This window comes from Oncorhynchus gorbuscha, linkage group LG01, assembly GCF_021184085.1.
Source record: "Oncorhynchus gorbuscha isolate QuinsamMale2020 ecotype Even-year linkage group LG01, OgorEven_v1.0, whole genome shotgun sequence".
NCBI lineage: Eukaryota > Metazoa > Chordata > Actinopteri > Salmoniformes > Salmonidae > Oncorhynchus > Oncorhynchus gorbuscha.
In genome coordinates, this window is record NC_060173.1 from 3,567,776 (window position 1) to 3,590,877 (window position 23,102).

At 43.8% G+C, this 23,102-nt stretch overlaps 2 protein-coding genes across 4 annotated transcripts in view; both read left to right on the forward strand.

The window, feature by feature from the left end:
- Positions 1-1,696, forward strand: part of LOC124031658 (anoctamin-5-like) — a 106,622-nt gene extending 104,926 nt beyond the window's left edge. For all 3 annotated transcript variants that reach the window (XM_046343171.1, XM_046343182.1, XM_046343192.1), the window contains 2 exons: positions 314-433; positions 692-1,696. In XM_046343171.1, the coding sequence (XP_046199127.1) occupies positions 314-433; positions 692-799 (228 nt within the window). In that variant the 3' untranslated portion in view covers positions 800-1,696. The remainder of the gene's footprint in view (positions 1-313; positions 434-691) is intronic.
- A 5,980-nt stretch (positions 1,697-7,676) lies between these two features.
- On the forward strand, positions 7,677-19,414 carry LOC124031880 (succinate receptor 1-like). The gene is made up of 6 exons (XM_046343667.1): positions 7,677-7,767; positions 12,075-12,241; positions 14,571-14,656; positions 14,921-14,938; positions 17,271-17,637; positions 17,897-19,414. Exons 1-6 carry the CDS (start codon positions 7,747-7,749, stop codon positions 18,363-18,365), a joined length of 1,128 nt encoding a protein of 375 aa, XP_046199623.1. The 5' UTR covers positions 7,677-7,746; the 3' UTR covers positions 18,366-19,414.
- The last annotated feature ends 3,688 nt before the right edge of the window (positions 19,415-23,102 follow it).

Sequence of the window (23,102 nt, forward strand, 5' to 3'; positions counted from 1 at the left end):
ATACTTCAATTCCTTCAACATCCCCGATCATGACCATCTTTAATCTACATTTACAGGTCTATATTTACAGTGCGGATAGAAAACAGATCTGTCTTTTTACTTAGTAAATAGGAGTAGCTGGATTTTTAGTGATGTAGCAGGGGAATCTATGTCGATCTGCCTATTTCTGGATTTGTATCTAAACCCACAAGACGTTATTTTAAAGGTGCAGAGATTACAACCCGTGTTGGTGCTGTACTGACCTGTTTAAGTTCCTGTTTCATCACTTCCTCTTTCCTGATTGATTGGTTTCCTCCTCTCGACCTCTTTTCAGCATGTGGCATTTATGGTGAAGTTCTTCGTGGCGTGGATGATTCCTGACGTTCCCTCCGAAGTGAAGGCCAGGATTAAACGAGAACGCTACCTCATCCAGGAGTACCTCCACAACTACGAGGTGTTTTTCCCCCGCATAAAAACATTCAACATGCACAAAATAACACATATATTTATTTGAATTAAAGTATTTTTAATGAGAATATTTCATTCATTCAGATCTAGGATGTGTTATTTTAGGGTTCCCTTTAGTTTTTTTGAGCAGTGTATATTTATTTGCCTTTAATTAACGAGGTAAACTGATACAACACACACACACACATAATAAAACCCCATATATATTCATCCTGTGTTTCTCTGGGTTCCTTTACCCTTCAAGGTGGAGAAGCTGAAGATCCAGCTGAGCCAGAGGAGCGACGACTGCTGCTGCACCCCTATGATCTACCCCGACATATCCCGGCACGTAGTGCTGTCCGAGTGTCTCTAGCACCCGTCCGAGCCCTCCGCCCACTCATTTGATTTTGGCTCGTGTTCATTAGGTCACACCACGGAAAACGTTTTAAAATGTTTTTCAACAGGAAATTTAAATTAGGTTTTTTTTTTTTTTCCATTGGACAAATCCAGGTAGTTACTCCCTGTTTGAATCTGTTTTGTTCCGTTTGGTGCCTGATGAACAGGACCCTGGTCCAGCTTGGGCTGGGGCCTGGGCTGGTCTTAAGGAGATTCTCTATAAAACTACCCTGAGAGGTGGGCGATCTGTAATTACAAAGGGCTCAGTCTGCTGGTGGAGTGGAGAGCAATCCTCACAGAATTAGAGTACCTAATTACAATCCATCATCATCATCATCATCATCATCAAATACATGAAGATACTACATTCAAGTATGTCTTCAGGTCCGTCCATGTATGGTCTATAGATTTCAGATCTTCTCTTCAATCAACCACCCGCCAACCACTACATCTATTCTAACAGCATGGGGCGAGCAGGGAAACATGGCTGCTGCTAGTTATTATACTCTTACCGTATGTTCATTTTATATTTTTAAATGTCTATCTCTTTCTCTCTCTCTCTCTGTTCACTGTCTATTTTAGTGATTTTACTCTGAAGAAGTAGTTATACTCTGCTGGTCATTGTGTTAATGACTAGCGCTTAGCCCACTACACACTGTGTTAATGATTAGCGCTTAGCCCGCTACACACTGTGTTAATGACTAGCGCTTAGCCCGCTACACACTGTGTTAATGACTAGCGCTTAGCCCGCTACACACTGTGTTAATGACTAGCGCTTAGCCCGCTACACACTGTGTTAATGACTAGCGCTTAGCCCGCTACACACTGTGTTAATGACTAGCGCTTAGCCCGCTACACACTGTGTTAATGACTAGCGCTAATGACCCACTACACACTGTGTTAATGACTAGCGCCCACTACACACTGTGTTAATGACCCGCTACACACTGTGTTAATGACTAGCGCTTAGCCCACTACACACTGTGTTAATGACTAGCGCTGTGTTAATGACTAGCGCTTAGCCCGCTACACACTGTGTTAATGACTAGCGCTTAGCCCGCTACACACTGTGTTAATGACTAGCGCTAGCCGCTACACACTGTGTTAATGACTAGCGCGCTACACACTGTGTTAATGACTAGCGCTTAGCCCGCTACACACTGTGTTAATGACTAGCGCTTAGCCCGCTACACACTGTGTTAATGACTAGCGCTTAGCCCGCTACACACTGTGTTAATGACTAGCGCTTAGCCCGCTACACACTGTGTTAATGACTAGCGCTTAGCCCGCTACACACTGTGTTAATGACTAGCGCTTAGCCCGCTACACACTGTGTTAATGACTAGCGCTACACACTGCCCCCGCTACACACTGTGTTAATGACTAGCGCTTAGCCCACTACACACTGTGTTAATGACTAGCGCTTAGCCCACTACACACTGTGTTAATGACTAGCGCTTAGCCCACTACACACTGTGTTAATGACTAGCGCTTAGCCCACTACACACTGTGTTAATGACTAGCTCTTAGCCCACTACACACTGTGTTAATGACTAGCGCTAGCCCACTACACACTGTGTTAATGACTAGCGCTTAGCCCACTACACACTGTGTTAATGACTAGCGCTTAGCCCACTACACACTGTGTTAATGACTAGCGCTTAGCCCGCTACACACTGTGTTAATGACTAGCGCTTAGCCCACTACACACTGTGTTAATGACTAGCGCTAGCCCACTACACACTGTGTTAATGACTAGCGCTGCCCACTACACACTGTGTTAATGACTAGCGCTTAGCCCACTACACACTGTGTTAATGACTAGCGCTTAGCCCACTACACACTGTGTTAATGACTAGCGCTAGCCCACTACACACTGTGTTAATGACTAGCGCTTAGCCCACTACACACTGTGTTAATGACTAGCGCTTAGCCCACTACACACTGTGTTAATGACTAGCGCTTAGCCCACTACACACTGTGTTAATGACTAGCGCTTAGCCCACTACACACTGTGTTAATGACTAGCGCTTAGCCCACTACACACTGTGTTAATGACTAGCGCTTAGCCCGCTACACACTGTGTTAATGACTAGCGCTAGCCCGCTACACACTGTGTTAATGACTAGCGCCACTACACACTGTAGCCCACTACACACTGTGTTAATGACTAGCGCTAGCCCACTACACACTGTGTTAATGACTAGCGCTTAGCCCACTACACACTGTGTTAATGACTAGCGCTTAGCCCACTACACACTGTGTTAATGACTAGCGCTTAGCCCACTACACACTGTGTTAATGACTAGCGCTGCCCACTACACACTGTGTTAATGACAGCGCTACTGTGTTAATGACTAGCGCTTAGCCCACTACACACTGTGTTAATGACTAGCGCTTAGCCCACTACACACTGTGTTAATGACTAGCGCTTAGCCCACTACACACTGTGTTAATGACTAGCGCTTAGCCCACTACACACTGTGTTAATGACTAGCGCTTAGCCCACTACACACTGTGTTAATGACTAGCGCTTAGCCCACTACACACTACCCTGTTTATGTTGATAAGTGCCACTATTATAAGCAACCAAAGACAAAAATGCCTTAATATTTTACTAATTAATTGTTAACTGAGTAAAGAGGCTATAGTTTGTTAAATTTCCCTTTACGAGAGAAGATTGCAGTTATACTGCGCTCTGACTGCAATCTCTTTTTTGTGTGTGTAAAGGTTGTCTTTTTTAGTAGTTTTTTTTTTTTTTTTAATCTTTTGTGTTCTTATATGTTAATAAATCTTTCTTAAAACATGTTCATGATTCAACAAATATGCAATAAAGCCTATATATATATATATATCAAGGATCGAGGTCAGGTTTCCCCTTTGGTATTAGTTGCTACAAAACAAGCAGAGGATGTTGCATGAAAACAATCTTGTCAGAGGTTTTGAATGCCAAAAAAAATGTTAATCCATGTCACTTTTTAGTTTATTATTTATTTGTTTCTATTTAAACAGGGAGTCACCAGGGTTTCTTTCACAGGGAAGCCCTGCACATGCAATACATAGACAAATCAAAACACAAGTACAACAAACCATCCTGAAAAACAGCCACATTCCTCAGCTAACAGTTCCCCAATCAATATTTTAAATTACCCAAGCTGTGTGTCCAATTGAAGTGTATTTTGCAATTGGTTCCAGCAATGAGGTGCATTGTTTTGTCGACTGAAGTCATAGATGATTGCTTTTGTTAAATTACCCTCGCTTTTTACACCTCAGTGTTGTCCACAGAGATCTTATCCAAATAGCCAACTAGCCAACTTAGCTACTGTCTAAACTAAGCCAAGTATCAGATGTGTGAAAATGTAATATGTTTGTTGTAGCATAGTAGATTTCAGTGCCAGATGTGATTTTTTTTTTTTTTACAGTATATATCAATGTTTTCTAGGATACTGTTGTGGGTTGCTTTAGATCACAGGAGGCTGCCTGTCTACTGTGATGCTTTGTCCTGTCAAGGCCTGTTGTACTGTAGGCACTCATTTCAGATGTCAGGAGAGGCGAGGCGAGGAGAGGCGAGGCGAGAGGCGAGGCGAGGCGAGGAGGCGAGGGTGGCAGCTGGTGCCTGTTTGTCGACTGAAGGAAAGATAAACATTCTTCTCTCCTCCCCAATCCTTAACTGTGTGTGTTCCTGGAGAAGAGAGGGTCGAGAGAAGAGAGGGTCGAGAGAAGAGAGGGTCGAGAGAAGAGAGGGTCGAGAGAAGAGAGAGAATAAGAGAGGGGGGGGAGAGAGAAAAGAAAGGGAAATCAGTCCCTTTTTAATGTGCCTTTGTTTACCTACTCGTTAAGAGCTAGTGAACGCTTAGCTTGTTCTCAGCTACTGGGGCTTGTCATCTTCCTCCATCCCTCCCTGTCTCCATCTCTCCCTGTCTCCATCCCTCCCTGTCTCCATCCCTCCCTGTCTCCATCTCTCCCTGTCTCCATCTTTCCATCTCTCCCTGTCTCCATCTTTCCATCTCTCCCTGTCTCCATCTCTCCCTGTCTCCATCTCTCCCTGTCTCCATCTCTCCCTGTCTCCATCCCTCCCTGTCTCCATCTCTCCCTGTCTCCATCTTTCCATCTCTCCCTGTCTCCATCTCTCCCTGTCTCCATCTCTCCCTGTCTCCATCTCTCCCTGTCTCCATCTCTCCCTGTCTCCATCCCTCCATCTCTCCCTGTCTCCATCTCTCCCTGTCTCCATCTCTCCCTGTCTCCATCCCTCCCTGTCTCCATCTCTCCCTGTCTCCATCTCTCCCTGTCTCCATCTCTCCCTGTCTCCATCTCTCCCTGTCTCCATCTCTCCCTGTCTCCATCTCTCCCTGTCTCCATCTCTCCCTGTCTCCATCTCTCCCTGTCTCCATCTCTCCCTGTCTCCATCTCTCCCTGTCTCCATCTCTCCCTGTCTCCATCTCTCCCTGTCTCCATCTCTCCCTGTCTCCATCCCTCCCTGTCTCCCTCCCCCACTGTCTCCCTCCCATCCCTCCCTGTCTCCATCCCTCCCTGTCTCCATCCCTCCCTGTCTCCATCCCTCCCTGTCTCCATCCCTCCATGTCTCCCTCCCTCCATCTCTCCCTGTCTCCATCTCTCCCTGTCTCCATCTCTCCCTGTCTCCATCTCTCCCTGTCTCCCTGTCTCCATCCCTCCCTGTCTCCATCCCTCCCTGTCTCCATCTCTCCCTGTCTCCATCTCTCCCTGTCTCCATCTCTCCCTGTCTCCCTGTCTCCATCTCTCCCTGTCTCCATCTCTCCCTGTCTCCATCTCTCCCTGTCTCCCTGTCTCCATCTCTCCCTGTCTCCATCTCTCTCCCTGTCTCCATCTCTCCCTGTCTCCATCCCTCCCTCCCTTCCTCCCTCCTTCCATCCGAAACACATCAGTTATCATTTAGCCTTTCATCATGTCTGATTGGATTTGTTTAGTTCTATGTCCGTGATAAGAAGGAAAGATAAACATTATTTAATTGTTTTTGTTGTTGTTATTGTTGCACAAAGCACTTATAAATGACTCTATCCCAGATGTGTTTCTGCTGCGTGACAATAACACTAAATGGAGTTGGATAATGAACCAGATCCACCCAGACATAAACATGTCAGTCTTAATGTATTATTACCATCTGGTGGCAGGGAGCTAGCCGGAGTCCTAGATGTGTTTGTGTTGTCTTGACAACTCCAGGGAAAATGACAACAATGGAGTTTTCAAGACACCACAAACAGACCCGGGGACTCGGGCTAACCGGGGACCACGTGAAATGATTTTTATTTATTATTATTTATCTTATCAATATATGAAACAATGGTTGTACTGTAGATGTTTTAAGAGATATATAAACTTTTTTTTTTTTTTAATGGACATAAAATGGCTCCCACTTTTAATTTAATGTTTTATTATTTATGTTTGGACTGTTTGAAGAGAAGACGTGTCAATTAATGGTGAAATGTTTTAGTTTTTTAGGTTTTTATTCTTGAAGTAAGGATGTTTTCAAATCTTTTTCAAATCAAATTTTTATGCATATTGGAGTCATTTCATTTTACTTTTCTCTTTCAGATAGCTGGCTATGCCTCCGTCTCAGGCTGAACAATCTTCTATTGTATGTTTGGTAGAATAGAAAATAAACGCAATTGTGTTTACAATATCAGGTGACGTGTAAACACCAGTAACCAACATTTGACTGTTCAAATGTGCCTCTCTATGCTGTGGGCTCTATGAAACTAATACATGGTACTTCAAGTATCACCACTCTCTATGTTCCCTCTGTTTCAAAAAATATTATTTTCATCATTTTGTTTTTCTTCCCATAATCTCCCTTTGACTTTTTATTTACAATTTCTCCTTCATCTTTTTAATTGCACGATTCTTATTTTGTATTTTTCCGCAACAACAAAAGTAACTATGCCAATTTACAAATACTTGGATATTGATGAATATTTTTGTTTTTCTTTCTTTTTTTGTCTTTTTTTATGGTTGTATTTTGATACACTTCCCATGTAACGCTAAATATTTGTCACTGTGTTGGACTGTATGGCCTTGTTAAGAGAATAAAATACCACATTCAAATGATTAAAAATAAAACGTGTTTCTAAAAATGTTGTCTATAATGCTTCATAACTTGTATGTCTTCAAGATATTGTAAATCGAATCAAATCAAATGTATTTATAAAGCCCTTCGTACATCAGCTGATATCTCAAAGTGCTGTACAGAAACCCAGCCTAAAACCCCAAACAGCAAGCAATGCAGGTGTAGAAGCACGGTGGCTAGGAAAAACTCCCTAGAAAGGCCAAAACCTAGGAAGAAACCTAGAGAGGAACCAGGCTATGAGGGGTGGCCAGTCCTCTTCTGGCTGTGCCGGGTGGAGATTATAAACCTAGAGAGGAACCAGGCTCTGAGGGGTGGCCAGTCCTCTTCTGGCTGTGCCGGGTGGAGATTATAAACCTAGAGAGGAACCAGGCTATGAGGGGTGGGCCAGTCCTCTTCTGGCTGTGCCGGGTGGATATTATACATATAAATTGTCTTAAAACGTAACATGCTGAAACCTTTGATTGTTCCAAACACCATGTTGGAAGTGTTGTGGTTACAAGATGGATTCTGCGGTTATTGTTCACACGACAGATGGCCTGAGTACAGTACAGATACACTTATTCAATATTTGTTCATGATCTCTCTCACACACACACACACACACACACACACACACACACACACACACACACACACACACACACACACACACACACACACACACACACACACACACACACACACACACACACAAACGACTGTACATATGACCTAATACCAACATAATGTGTGTGTGGTGGGTAGTCAAGCATTACCATCCAACAGCATTATGGGACAGAACCAGCCTCGGGTCAGAACCGAGGCCGCTAACACTCCTTGACATGGGCAACAATCAACATCAAGTAAGTTGTTACCACCTTTAAAGTATCCAGACTAGAGGTTACTATCAGCGACACTGAGGCTTTTCATTACCTTTTGAAGTGTGTTTCTATTCTTCCCTGCAGTGTCTACAGTGAGGGTCGTAATTATTAGCACGAAAAGTATTAACGATTTGAATTCAACTGTTGGAATAATGCAAGGAAGGGTTTAGCCAGATTTGAATTCAACTGTTGGAATAATGCAAGGAAGTGTTTAGCCAGATTTGAATTCAACTGTTGGAATAATGCAAGGAAGTGTTTAGCCATACTGTCTCGTGAACATACTGTAGGATGACATACATTAGTCTGGTTAAATGAGTTCTGTGGAAGTGTTTTGACTGAATGGGGAACGCTTGATTAACCGTGGCTATGATGTACTGTAAAGCAGCATCATGATCCGCGTGTCCTGTTTCATTAGATGAAGAGGTTCTCACCTTACTCCTAGTGCCGTACTGGTCCTTCACCGCATCAACAGCGCTCTACAACAACTTTAAAATATGTGTTTTCAGCCATACAACTACATAAAAAATAAAACGGCTTATATGAGAAGTGATTGAATTGTATTTAGTGAGGACTCAATCCAAGGCATGTTAGAGAGCAAGGTACTATAGAGCAACAATACGCATTTTAAAAAGGTCTTTTCTTCGATGTTTGCGGAGATCGCATTCATGGTAAATGTTGCGCAAGCGTAAAGTAAGTAGCCTGCCTAAGCGTAAAGTAAGTAAAGTAAGTAGCCTGTCTAAGCGTAAAGTAAGTAAAGTAAGTAGCCTGTCTAAGCGTAAAGTAAGTAGCCTGTCTAAACGTAAAGTAAGTAGCCTGTCTAAGCGTAAAGTAAGTAGCCTGTCTAAGCGTAAAGTAAGTAGCCTGCCTAATCGTAAAGTAAGTAGCCTGCCTAAGCGTAAAGTAAGTAAAGTAAGTAGCCTGTCTAAGCGTAAAGTAAGTAGCCTGTCTAAGCGTAAAGTAAGTAGCCTGTCTAAGCGTAAAGTAAGTAGCCTGTCTAATCGTAAAGTAAGTAGCCTGCCTAAGTGTAAAGTAAGTAGCCTGCCTAAACGTAAAGTAAGTAGCCTGTCTAAGCGTAAAGTAAGTAGCCTGCCTAAGCGTAAAGTAAGTAGCCTGCCTAATCGTAAAGTAAGTAGCCTGCCTAAGCGTAAAGTAAGTAGCCTGTCTAAGCGTAAAGTAAGTAGCCTGTCTAAGCGTAAAAAGTAAGTAGCCTGTCTAAGCATAAAGTAAGTCTAAAGTAAGTAGCCTGCCAAAGTGTAAAGTAAGTAAAGTAAGTAGCCTGTCTAAGCGTAAAGTAAGTAGCCTGCCTAAGCGTAAAGTAAGTAAAGTAAGTAGCCTGTCTAAGCGTAAAGTAAGTAGCCTGCCTAAGCGTAAAGTAAGTAGCCTGTCTAAGCGTAAAGTAAGTAGTCTGTCTAAGCGTAAAGTAAGTAGCCTGCCTAAGCGTAAAGTAAGTAGCCTGCCTAAGCGTAAAGTAAGTAGCCTGCCTAAGCGTAAAGTAAGTAGCCTGTCTAAGCGTAAAGTAAGTAGCCTGCCTAAGCGTAAAGTAAGTAGACTGTCTAAGCGTAAAGTAAGTAGCCTGTCTAAGTGTAAAGTAAGTAGCCTGCCTAAGCGTAAAGTAAGTAAAGTAAGTAGCCTGCCTAAGCGTAAAGTAAGTAGCCTGCCTAAGCGTAAAGTAAGTAGCCTGTCTAAGCGTAAAGTAAGTAGCCTGCCTAAGCGTAAAGTAAGTAGCCTGTCTAAGCGTAAAGTAGCCTGTCTAAGCGTAAAGTAAGTAGACTGCCTAAGCGTAAATTAGCCTGTCTAGTAAAGTAAGTAGCCTGCCTAAGCGTAAAGTAAAGTAAGTAGCCTGCCTAAGCGTAAAGTAGCCTGTCTAAGCATAAAGTAAGTAGCCTGCCTAAGTGTAAAGTAAGTAACTGTCTAGTAAGTAGACTGCCTAAGCGTAAAGTAAGTAGCCTGCCTAAGCGTAAAGTAAGTAGCCTGCCTAAGCGTAAAGTAAGTAGCCTGCCTAAGCGTAAAGTAAGTAGCCTGTCTAAGCGTAAAGTAAGTAGCCTGTCTAAGCGTAAAGTAAGTAGCCTGCCTAAGCGTAAAGTAAGTAGCCTGTCTAAGCGTAAAGTAAGTAGCCTGCCTAAGCATAAAGTAAGTAGCCTGTCTAAGCGTAAAGTAAGTAGCCTGCCTAAGCGTAAAGTAAGTAGCCTGCCTAAGCGTAAAGTAAGTAAAGTAAGTAGCCTGCCAAAGTGTAAAGTAAGTAAAGTAAGTAGACTGCCTAAGCGTAAAGTAAGTAGCCTGCCTAAGCGTAAAGTAAGTAGCCTGCCTAAGCGTAAAGTAAGTAAAGTAAGTAGCCTGCCTAAGCGTAAAGTAAGTAGCCTGTCTAAGCGTAAAGTAAGTAGCCTGTCTAAGCGTAAAGTAAGTAGCCTGCCTAAGCGTAAAGTAAGTAAAGTAAGTAGCCTGCCTAAGCGTAAAGTAAGTAGCCTGCCTAAGCGTAAAGTAAGTAGCCTGTCTAAGCGTAAAGTAAGTAGCCTGTCTAAGCGTAAAGTAAGTAGCCTGCCTAAGCGTAAAGTAAGTAAAGTAAGTAGCCTGCCTAAGCGTAAAGTAAGTAGCCTGCCTAAGCGTAAAGTAAGTAGCCTGCCTAAGCGTAAAGTAAGTAGCCTACCTAAGTGTAAAGTAAGTAGTCTGCCTACGCGTAAAGTAAGTAGCCTGTCTAAGCGTAAAGTAAGTAGCCTGTCTAAGCGTAAAGTAAGTAGCCTGCCTAAGCGTAAAGTAAGTAAAGTAAGTAGCCTGCCTAAGCGTAAAGTAAGTAAAGTAAGTAGCCTGCCAAAGTGTAAAGTAAGTGTAAAGTAAGTAGCCTGCCTAAGCGTAAATTAAGTAAAGTAAGTAGCCTGCCAAAGTGTAGCCTGCCTAAGCGTAAAGTAAGTAGCCTACCTAAGTGTAAAGTAAGTAGTCTGCCTAAGCGTAAAGTAAGTAAAGTAAGTAGACTGCCAAAGTGTAAAGTAAGTAAAGTAAGTAGCCTGCCAAAGTGTAAAGTAAGTAAATTAAGTAGCCTGCCAAAGTGTAAAGTAAATGCTGCGCTGCACTATGAAGCACCTTGGACTGAATCCAGACCTAATATACAGTGGGGAGAACAAGTATTTGATACACTGCGGATTTTGCAGGTTTTCCTACTTACAAAGCATTTAGAGGTCTGTAATCTTTATCATAGTTACACTTCAACTGTGAGAGAGAATCTAAAACAAAAATCCAGAAAATCACATTGTATGATTTTTAAGTTATTCATTTGCATTTTATTGCATGACATAAGTATTTGATCACCTACCAACCAGTAAGAATTCCGGCTCTCACAGACCTGTTAGTTTTTCTTTGAGAAGCCCTCCTGTTCTCCACTCATTACCTGTATAAAAGACACCTGTCCACACACTCAATCAAACAGCCTCCAACCTCTCCACAATGGCCAAGACCAGAGAGCTGTGTAAGGACATCAGGGATAAAATTGTAGACCTGCACAAGGCTGGGATGGGCTACAGGACAGTAGGCAAGCAGCTTGGTGAGAAAGCAACAACTGTTGGCGCAATTATTAGAAAATGGAAGAAGTTCAAGATGACGGTCAATCACCCTCGGTCTGGGGCTCCATGCAAGATCTCACCTCGTGGGGCATCAATGATCATGAGGAAGGTGAGGGATCAGCCCAGAACTACACAGCAGGACCTGGTCAATGACCTGAAGAGAGCTGGGACCACATTCTCAAAGAAAACCATTAGTAACACACTACGGATTGGATTAAAATCCTGCAGCGCACGCAAGGTCCCCCTGCTCAAGCCAGCGCCTGTCCAGGCCCGTCTGAAGTTTGCCAATGACCATCTGTATGATCCAGAGGAGGAATGGGAGAAGGTCATGTGGTCTGATGAGATCAAAATAGAGCTTTTTGGTCTAAACTCCACTCACCGTGTTTGGAGGAGGAAGAAGGATGAGTACAACCCCAAGAACACCATCCCAACCATGAAGGTGGAAACATCATTCTTTGGAAATACTTTTCTGCACAGGTCTGTGAGAGCCGGAATTCTTACTGGTTGGTAGGTGATCAAATACTTATGTCATGCAATAAAATGCAAATGAATTACTTAAAAATCATACAATAATGATTTTCTGGATTTTTTTTAGATTCCGTCTCTCACAGTTGACGTGTACCTATGATACAAATTACAGACCTCTACATGCTTTGTAAGTGGGAAAACCTGCAAAATCGGCAGTGTATCAAATACTTGTTCTCCCCACTGTAAGTGTTTAACACTGTCTTCTTCCAGCCCCCAGAGCGGGCCTTCTGTGACCTGTCCTCTCCGGGGCAGGAGGGCATCAGGGTGGTCCAGCTCTACCTGATGCCGGCCTTCTTCCTGGGGGTGTTGATACTGGGTCTGCCCCTCAACCTGCTCTCTCTCTGGATCTTCTTCCAACGCCTGAAACGCTGGTCCAGGTAGCTTAGTGGTTAGAGGGGTGGGCTGAAACACTGGTCCAGCTAGCCTAGAGGGGAGGCTGAAACGCTGGTACAGGTAGCCTAGAGGGGAGACTGAAACACTGGTACAGGTAGCCTAGAAGTTAGAGGGGTGGGCTGAAACACTGGTACAGCTAGCCTAGAGGGGAGGCTGAAACGCTGGTACAGGTAGCCTAGAGGGGAGACTGAAACACTGGTACAGCTAGCCTAGAGGGGAGGCTGAAACGCTGGTACAGGTAGCCTAGAGGGGAGACTGAAACACTGGTACAGCTAGCCTAGAGGGGAGGCTGAAACGCTGGTACAGGTAGCCTAGAGGGGAGACTGAAACACTGGTCCAGCTAGCCGAGAGGGGAGGCTGAAACGCTGGTACAGCTAGCCTAGAGGGGAGACTGAAACACTGGTCCAGCTAGCCTAGAGGGGAGACTGAAACACTGGTCCAGCTAGCCTAGAGGGGAAACTGAAACACTGGTCCAGCTAGCCTAGAGGTTAGAGGGGTGGGCTGAAATACTGGTCCAAGTAGCCTAGAGGTTAGAGGGGTGGGCTGAAACACTGGTCCAGCTAGCCTAGAGGGGAGGCTGAAACGCTGGTCCAGCTAGCCTAGAGGGAAGACTGAAACACTGGTCCAGCTAGCCGAGAGGGGAGGCTGAAACGCTGGTACAGTTAGCCTAAGGGGAGACTGAAACACTGGTCCAGCTAGCCTAGAGGGGAGACTGAAACACTGGTCCAGCTAGCCTAGAGGGGAGACTGAAACACTGGTCCAGCTAGCCTAGAGGTTAGAGGGGTGGGCTGAAACACTGATCCAGGTAGCCTAGTGGTTAGAGGGGAGGCTGAAACACTGATCCAGGTAGCCTTGAGGTTAGAGGGGAGGCTGAAACACTGATCCAAGTAGCCTTGAGGTTAGAGGGGAGGCTGAAACACTGGTCCAGCTAGCCTAGAGGTTAGAGGGGTGGGCTGAAATACTGATCCATGTAGCCTTGAGGTTAGAGGGGAGGCTGAAACACTGATCCAGGTAGCCTAGTGGTTAGAGGGGAGGCTGAAACACTGATCCAGGTAGCCTAGTGGTTAGAGGGGAGGCTGAAACACTGATCCAGGTAGCCTTGAGGTTAGAGGGGAGGCTGAAACACTGATCCAGCTAGCCTAGAGGTTAGAGGGGAGGCTGAAACACTGATCCAGGTAGCCTAGAGGGGAGGCTGAAACACTGATCCAGGTAGCCTAGTGGTTAGAGGGGAGGCTGAAACACTGATCCAGGTAGCCTTGAGGTTAGAGGGGGGAGGCTGAAACACTGATCCAGGTAGCCTTGAGGGGAGGCTGAAACACTGATCCAGGTAGCCTTGAGGTTAGAGGGGAGGCTGAAACACTGATCCAGGTAGCCTTGAGGTTAGAGGGGAGGCTGAAACACTGATCCAGGTAGCCTTGAGGTTAGAGGGGAGGCTGAAACACTGATCCAGGTAGCCTTGAGGTTAGAGGGGAGGCTGAAACACTGATCCATTTAGCCTTGAGGTTAGAGGGGAGGCTGAAACACTGATCCATTTAGCCTAGAGGGGAGGCTGAAACACTGATCCAGGTAGCCTAGAGGTTAGAGGGGAGGCTGAAACACTGATCCATTTAGCCTAGAGGTTAGAGGGGAGGCTGAAACACTGATCCAGGTAGCCTAGAGGTTAGAGGGGAGGCTGAAACACTGATCCAGGTAGCCTTGAGGTTAGAGGGGAGGCTGAAACACTGATCCAGGTAGCCTAGAGGTTAGAGGGGAGGCTGAAACACTGATCCAGGTAGCCTGAAACACTGAGGTAGCCTAGAGGGGAGGCTGAAACACTGATCCAGGTAGCCTTGAGGTTAGAGGGGAGGGAAACACTGAGGCTGAAAGACTGATCCATTTAGCCTTGAGGTAGCCTTGAGGTAGCCTTGAGGTTAGAGGGGAGTCTGAAACACTGATCCAGGTAGCCTTGAGGTTAGAGGGGAGGCTGAAACACTGATCCAGGTAGCCTTGAGGGGAGGCTGAAACAAGCCTGGTCCATTTAGCCTTGAGGTTGGGATCTGAGGGATTTGACTACTAGAGTGTTGTTAGTGACAAATCTTAGCAATAAAGCATCTCCTGCTGTTGTGCCCTTGAGCAAGGCACTTCTTAACCCTTAAACTGCTCACTGCGTGCTGTGTGTGTGTGTGTGTGTGTGTGTGTGTGTGTGTGTGTGTGTGTGTGTGTGTGTGTGTGTGTGTGTGTGTGTGTGTGTGTGTGTGTGTGTGTGTGTGTGTGTGTTAGGCACAGTAGAAGACATATTTCTGGTATAAATTCATAAAGTCTTCTTCTTTTCAGGAGTAGTGTCCTGCTCTTCAACCTGGCCATGGCTGACACCTTTTGGCTGCTGGCTCTACCCTTCCTCATTCACTACCACTTAAACGGTTTGGATATCATTTATTTGACTATTTAAAAAAAAAAAAATTGAACCGCATAGATGGTGCCAGTCTGTTTGTGCTGGCATACCAAGTTGCCAACACTCTGTCATTTTTGGCTTATCAAAGACAGCAGTAGAGTTGAGTTGACACACAAAAAAAAACATCACAAAACAGATCTGGAACTCGTCTAGCGTGTAGATACACTTGCACTGCATTTAAACATTTTGAGGATTAACGATCAAGTTTAACAACCATTGTGGTCCTCTTCAGGTCTCCACTGGGGTCTGGGTAAGTTAAGTAAATCCAATTGCCAATATTGTCTGTTGTTTTCATGTCCTGTATAGCGGTTGCATTATGACGCAAGGCACATTTGTATAACTGAGTGACTATCAGAGAGAGTGACATATGACAAGAGGAAAACTGCTGATGTACAACCAAGTTTTGAAATTGCACCTTTGTGTATTATATATTATTCTAACTCTCAACAGTAAGGAATCTATTCAATCGGATCCGCTGTAGCCGACATCCACATAGCCTTTGTTTTGGGATTCGGTATTCAGTATCGGAGGTGGAACTGCGCTAGAGTTGTCAAATCCACTAGTGGCTTCTGAAATTATACACCTGAAGTGGACATTGCCATTGGTTGCCATTGGCTGCACGGAGTCACACCCCCCTTGTTTAGTTGGAACACTAGAATGTGAGGTTTAAACCTCATTTAGTATTATAGAAATCCTAATTATTTTGTTTCTTTATTTGGGTGGGGGGGGGGAATTGTTTTGAGATGGTTCTACTAAGATAACGTGGAATTGTTTTAAGATGGTTCTACTAAGATAACATGTGGAATTGTTTTAAGATGGTCATACCGTGGATCATTTATCAATTTGATTTAGAAGTTTAGGCCCACTTTAGGTATTAAAAAAAAACTATTTTAAAATGATTTGATAAATGATTGAATTTGAATTTCACTACTATAGCCAATAGATACGCATTGAATAACACATTCATAAATGGCTAAACAAATACACACACAAAAAAAATGTATCATAAGGAATAAGGTTTTGAAGTGTCTATCCAATATCTAGGAGATATAAGAAAACTCAAGATACATATTGTCAGGACCCGGTTACAAACCCAGGTCTCCGGAGTGAGAAACAGTCACTTAACCAACTGAGCCACGAATAGTTGGCAGAACCCAGAAGATGAGGCAGACACAGCAGTACTTGAGACGGTGTATTTAATGAAGTAAAAAGTGAAGTCCTTCAGGAAAACATGTAACTCCACAACCTCAAAAGGAATCCTACAAGAACAAAGGTAATCCTCCAAGACAAAAAGGTAAATCCACAAGGTGGAAGATAAAGCACAAAAAGCCTCAAAAGATACTCAAAAACAAACAAACAAGAACAAAAAACAGAATTCCGCAAGAGAGTCCACCGGGATCAACAAGAGTTCACAGAGTACTAGGGCTGGGTGCTAACATACAAACACAGAGCAAAGAACTGAGGAAAACAAAGGGTTTAAATACAATCAGGGGGAACGAGGCACAGGTGCAAATAATAATGGGGATCAAGGGAAAACAAAAGGTCAAAAGGCACAATGGGGGCATCTAGTGACCAAAAACCGGAACAACCCTGGCCAAATCCTGAAAAAATGTGTTTCCAGAAAAACTAAAATGTAACACCTCTTTTTTTGTTGTCACAAAATGACCTTCATTAATCCATTAATTTGTATGGGATGTGTCCCATGACACTTGTGAGGGTTGTAAAGCAAAACAGAGAACACCATTGTGTTCGTGAGTCATCTTTCCATAGAATATGTGACCCGCTTCAGGGAACTATGTGCATGTCGCGAGTCACTACTTCACACGCCATTTGAAAGTAATATTATTATAATTTTTTGATCAAAATGCGTTTTTGGGTAGAAATGCCTTCTGGGACATGTGAACTTTCATGTGCCTTAATAACAGACGTGTATGCCATCTGTAAATACGAATAAAATTGTTAAAATTACGAGCCCAGTTGGCCACTAAAACAATACAGCCACCTTCCTGCTAGCCATGATTGGCTGAGATAATAAGTGGGCTGGACATGCCGAGAGATGAGTTCGGATTGGTCTGCCATATAGCCCGCTTCTGTCTATTTTGGCTGGTTAGATTGTTAATCTGTTAATCAGGTAATCCTGTCTAACGCAGCTTTTATTTTATTTTATATTGCTTACTATACTATACTGCATAAGTGTTGTTCTCCACTTTCTAGAGGGCCGAGTTTTGAAATCAGTGGAATTAGAGTAGCTAAGGAGATGGAGAAATTGACAGGTGAATTAACCTGGATTTTTTTTTTTTTTTTTGCATATACACTTTCTCGCTCTGAACTTCTATCACAAGTGGGGCGGGTGTGGGTTCTTGACAATGATCACCTATTTGACAGCTCCAAGCAGTTCCACCACTTCTAACACTGCCAAAACATCTGCTGGTGTCTGTTATCGCTGGTTAACACTTGATCTGATGGAATCTTAGCCTAAATTGAGACCCGACTGAGTTCCACATTTTAAAAAATTATAATTCAAATCAAATCTCAAAAGGATCACCTAGTTCCATACCTACGGACTGTTTGTCTAATTTTAGGTGTGTCGCTCTGCAAGACCCTTCGGTTGCTCTACCACAACTACTTCTACCTCAGCATCTTCTTCGTTTCCTGCGTTAGCGTGGACCGCTATCTCGCCATCGTCCACCCGCTGCGCTCTGTGGTGTTACTCGGCCGCCGGCAGACCTATTTCCTCTGTGCCGTTATCTGGGCGATTTCCATGGTGATAAGTGTCCCTATAGCTCACATGACTTTGCTACAACATTGCCCCGGAGACAATAATCGTACCGTGTGTACCCTGTATATGTTAATGGACGACACTGAGGAGAGCCTACCCTACTCAATCTGCTGTACCACCATCGGCTTCCTCTTCCCTCTAAACTCCATCTGTTACTGTTGCCTCCGCAGGTAGTTACCCATTACAGTATTTATTGATTCGTTGATTTACTGATTGATTGATTTACTGATTGATTGATTTACTGATTGATTGATTTACTGATTGATTGATTTACTGATTGATTGATCCTGATTTACTAAATTATTGGAAACACAGCCTATAATATAGTGTTTGATTTGGCTCTATTTCTTTCTTTTAATATGTTAATATATTATATATACTATTCTGTCAAACAACACCTCTCCAACATGCGTTTTTTTGTCTCCACAGCATCAGGGAGCTCCGCCTCCGCAGCCGTCGTCCACAGGTACACCTCCACAAAAACAAGGGGCGCCGTGTCCGTCTGACCCGCGTGTTGACCGCCGTGCTGACCCTCTTTGCCCTTTTCTACCTGCCCTACCACCTAAGCAGGAACGCGGCCATCGTGATGCATGCCATGTACCTGGGAAGGCCGGCGTTCTGGCAGCCTGTAGACCTGGCATTCTGCCTGGAGATCTGTCTATGTAGCCTGAATACCTGTGTCAACCCGCTGTTTACTTGCTTCGTGGGACGGCAGTTTAGAAAGGAGTTCCAGGATACCTTTGGGTTCGCTTGGCTGCAGCTTTGGAAAAGTCAACGACAGCAATCAGCCGTGAATCATGTGACGTCTGTAACAGGGTTGTTTGAGAGAAAGAGGAACCAGAGGAACCAGAGGACCATAGGGCCTGAGAGAGAGGGGCATGGTGGCCAGGTGCCATAGGGCATGAGAGAGAGGGGCATGGTGGCCAGGTGCCATAGGGCATGAGAGAGAGGGGCATGGTGGCCAGGTGCCATAGGGCATGAGAGAGAGGGGCATGGTGGCCAGGTGCCATAGGGCATGAGAGAGAGGGGCATGGTGGCCAGGTGCCATAGGGCATGAGAGAGAGGGGCATGGTGGCCAGGTGCCATAGGGCATGAGAGAGAGGGTCATGGTGGCCAGGGTTTGGCTGCTGTCACTCCACTGTGAATGCTGAAGGATCAGACCATGGTAAATGACCATCTCAATTATTTTTTTTAATCCATCGCCTCCCTTTGATTGGAAAATACTTGGCGGGGGGGGGTGTCTTTATAGCAGCTGGACCACACAGATGATCAGATCTCAGACACAATTACATCTTAAGAATCACAGCAACGACCCTGTCTGTGGGTGGTTATCTGTATGTTACAGCAACAAGCCTGTCTGTGGGTGGTTATCTGTGTGATAGAGCAACGACCCTGTCTGTGGGTGGTTATCTGTGTGATACAGCAACAAGCCTGTCTGTGGGTGGTTATCTGTGTGATACAGCAACGACCCTGTCTGTGGGTGGTTTTATGTATGTTACAGCAACGAACCTGTCTGTGGGTGGTTGTCTTCCTTACTGTATTTTGTACTGAGCATGGAATTGGTATGCATGTCACTTTTAGGTAGTCCTGAGGCATGGTCCTAGGGCTCAGGTCCTCCGGGAGGGGAGAACTCTATAGAAGAAAGCCCTGCCTCCAGCTGTTTGCTTAGAAATTCTAGGGACAATAAGGAGGCCTGCATCTTGTGACTGTAGCGTACTTGTAGGCATGTACGGTAGGACCAAATCAGAGAGATTAGGTAAGGGGCAAGAAACACTTTGTAAGTTAGCAGTAAAACCTTGAAATCAGCCCTAGCCTGATTAGTCTAATCTAGAAGTGACTAAAGCATGAATTCATATTTCTGCATAATTTGTGGGCAAAAAGAATATGTCAGTTCGGTTGTCATCTGAGACATAAACTCTACAGTGGAAAGTCTACACATCAGAGATATCGGATTCACATGGAATTGTTGTTCAATTTAACTGTTTGATGATGAAATTATTCGTGATGGGATGCAATGTGATTTTAGCTTCTAAAATGTGAGATTTGGGTTTTCATAAGGTGGGGCTCTGCTCAATCAGTGGCCCGCCCCTGTGAAGAGACATGGGCTATAAAACTGTTCAAACACGTCCTCCTCTCCCTTTCTATATAAAGCCTTGACGACAATATAATCTCCTGTTCCGAGGATGTGAGGACGACGGTCCGATGTCAGAATGGTTCAGATAATAACTACAGAACGAAGCCAACATCAGCGTGAGCTTTGGTTGCGAATGGTATGAACTTTGAACTCTTATTCACTACAGAAGTGATACCTCCTAGCCGTTGAGTTAGCAACAGCAGCTGCAAACGCAGGATAGGAAGGAACAGACAGAGTATCCCTTCTACCACACAACGACGTTACTACAACGTATCCAATTTACTAGCAGAGGACTCTTCAAAGGACTTGGTTCGACAACACGGCCTTCCATCTACCACCAAACTTCCTACCACCAACCAACCTTCCGAAGCGCAGCTCAGAGGAAATATTTATTGCATTTTCCTTTTCCAAATGGGTGGTAATTTAGAATGCATAAGATTCTGTATTTACGATAGCACAGCTTCGCCCTTTGTTCCTCAGTCTTCCCGCTCTTTCACTCAAACCCAGCCCCTTTTCCTTTGTGTAACCAGCTGTAATATCTGTTCCGCCCGCTAGGGACGTTTTCCTTTATGACGTAATTTGTAATCAAGTTATGATTTAATTATGTGTATGTGTAATTCCGTGTGATTAGTTAGGTATTTAGTAAATAAATAATTAAACCCAATTTTGTATTGCTGACTCAACTTGTTAGCCAGGGTTCGTGGAGATAACCAAGAATTTACAACTTTCAGATGAGACTGAATTAAGACTGGCTGACTGGCTGGCTGACTGACTGACTGACTGACTGACTGACTGACTGGCTGGCTGACTGGCTGACTGCCTGCGCACCAGGAACATCCTCTCTACTACCACCGTCAGGAAGATCATGAACTGTGGAGGTGAGTGCTACATAGGGACTTCATAATGGCTACATAGGGACTTCATAAGGGCTACATAGGGACTTCATAATGGCTACATAGGGACTTAATACGGAATACATAGGGACTTCATAATGACTACCTAATGACTTCATAAGGGCTACATAGGGACTTCACAAGGACTTCGTAAGGACTACATAGGGACTTTATAAGGACTTCATAATGACTACATAGTGACTTCATACGGGCTACATAGGGACTTCAAAACATTTTCATAATCTATACAGAACAACCTGTCTCCTACCACTCAGGAAGATCATGAACTGTGGAGATAGGATAAGCTACATAAGGACTTCATAATAGATTCCTAACCGATACATAACACCAAGAACATCACTGATCCAGGTCTCCAAGGATAATAACTACGCTGTATGGGCCAAACCAACACACTTTACTTTTACTCACAGTTTTAATTGCAATGAATGTGATATGACGTTTTTTTTTACTATAACTAGTGTAGATTCAATGCACTGATTGAAACTCTGTAAAATAATCTGCTAAACGGTCAAACATAAGAGAATGATCATGTGTTGTTGCCTGTGTGTAGGGGGTTTGAAATGGGAGGCCATCTTGCTTCATGTGGTTGGTTTCTCTCACAACAAGGTTGTGGCCATCTGTTTCCTGACCCTGGCAGTCGGCTTCAGTGGCTTCGATATATATCAGGTGAGTACCAGAAAGTATTTTAAGATCTATGGTAAGTAATCCCTCTCACCCCCCCCCCTTTAAGATTTAGATGCACTATTGTAAAGTGACTGTTCCACTGGATGTCATAAGGTGAATGCACCAATTTGTAAGTCGCTCTGGATAAGAGCGTCTGCTAAATGACTTAAATGTATGTAAATGTCTGGATTAAGATACACTATTACGTTTGTGAACATTCAAGGCCAGTTTTCCCAGTAGACACAGATTAAGTTTAGTCCTGGACTAAAAAAAGGTTCGCGTCTTTAAAAGGCAATGTTCTACAACGGATCAGATTGTATGGTCTTATTCTACTGTAGGAAATGAATCAATGTCTGAGGTGCAGGTACAAGATATCCCCGATCTCAGCAGTCCTGTAGCTCAGTTGGTAGAGCATGGCGCTTGTAATGCCAGGGTAGTGGGTTCGATCCCCGGGACCACCCGTACGTATGGGACCACCCATACGTCTGCTAAATGGCATATATTTTATTATATTATTATTATTATATTATTATTATTATTATATATCAGCAGCATTACTGGGACTGGTCAGAGGTCGATAATCTATCATGTCACATCTCTGTAACAGACTGAGCCAATGGAGAAAAAGACAAAATGACCTTGTGCTAATCAAATCTATAATCAAATACAGATCAATAATGGTAAGCACATTTTAGGAAAGAATGTTAAGTAGCCACTCCTTGTGCAGCACACAACAAGACCAATGTACTTGTCACGTTCTGATCCTAGTTATTTGAGGCGGCAGGTTGCAAGTTCAAATCCCCGAGCTGACAAGGTACAAATCTGTTGTCAAATCTGAACAGGCAGTTAAACCACTGTTCCCAGGCTGTCATTGGAAATAAGAATTTGTTCTTAACTGACTTGCCTGGTTCAATAAAGGTAAAATAAATAAAAATGTGTTAATTGTTTGTTTTAGTTGGTCAGGATGTGAGTTGGGTGGACATTCTATGTTTTTTGTGTCTAGGTTGTTTTTCTGTGTTCGGCCTAATATGGATCTTAATCAGAGGCAGGTGTCGTTAGTTGTCTCTGATTGAGAATCATACTTTAGGTAGCCTGGTTGTCTCTGATTGAGAATCATACTTTAGGTAGCCTGGTTGTCTCTGATTGAGAATCATACTTTAGGTAGCCTGGTTGTCACTGATTGAGAATCATACTTTAGGTAGCCTGGTTGTCTCTGATTGAGAATCATACTTTAGGTAGCCTGGTTGTCTCTGATTGAGAATCATACTTTAGGTAGCCTGGTTGTCTCTGATTGAGAATCATACTTTAGGTAGCCTGGTTGTCTCTGATTGTTGGTGGGTGATTGTTACCGTGTCTGTGTATTACACCACACGGTACTGTTTTGGGTTTCGGTTATTCACTTTACGTTGATTGTTTTTGTATTTTTAGTGTTCAGTTTATGTGTTTAAATAAACAACCATGGACACTTACCACGCCGCATATTGGTTCTGGTCATTACACCGGAGAATTCACAGATGCTCTTGTTGGTCTCTTACGAGACTAAAGGTGAATGTATTTCTTTAATTTAAAACCACTCTAAAAACAGGGTGAAACTGTTTGTGAAGTTATGTTCCATCAACTGGCCCAGGACGTCCAGGGGCCGTTTATTTGTTTAGCTGTGTTATGGCTACATATGATATTTTTTTACCAGAGACAGACACACACCTCTTCTCCACTCCTCTCTGTCCCTCAGATGTCCAGTGCCCTGCCCTCTCTCTCTTTATGGCCATGTCTGAAGTTCCCCTACTACGTCTAGGCTTTATGAGTAGTCCCTGTATCGGTCTGCAGTTGTGACAAAAATACATGCTCTTGTTGTTCTCTTACAGATTACAGGCTACACATTTATTTATTTATTTTTACACACACATCTCTTTCAATGGTTTAA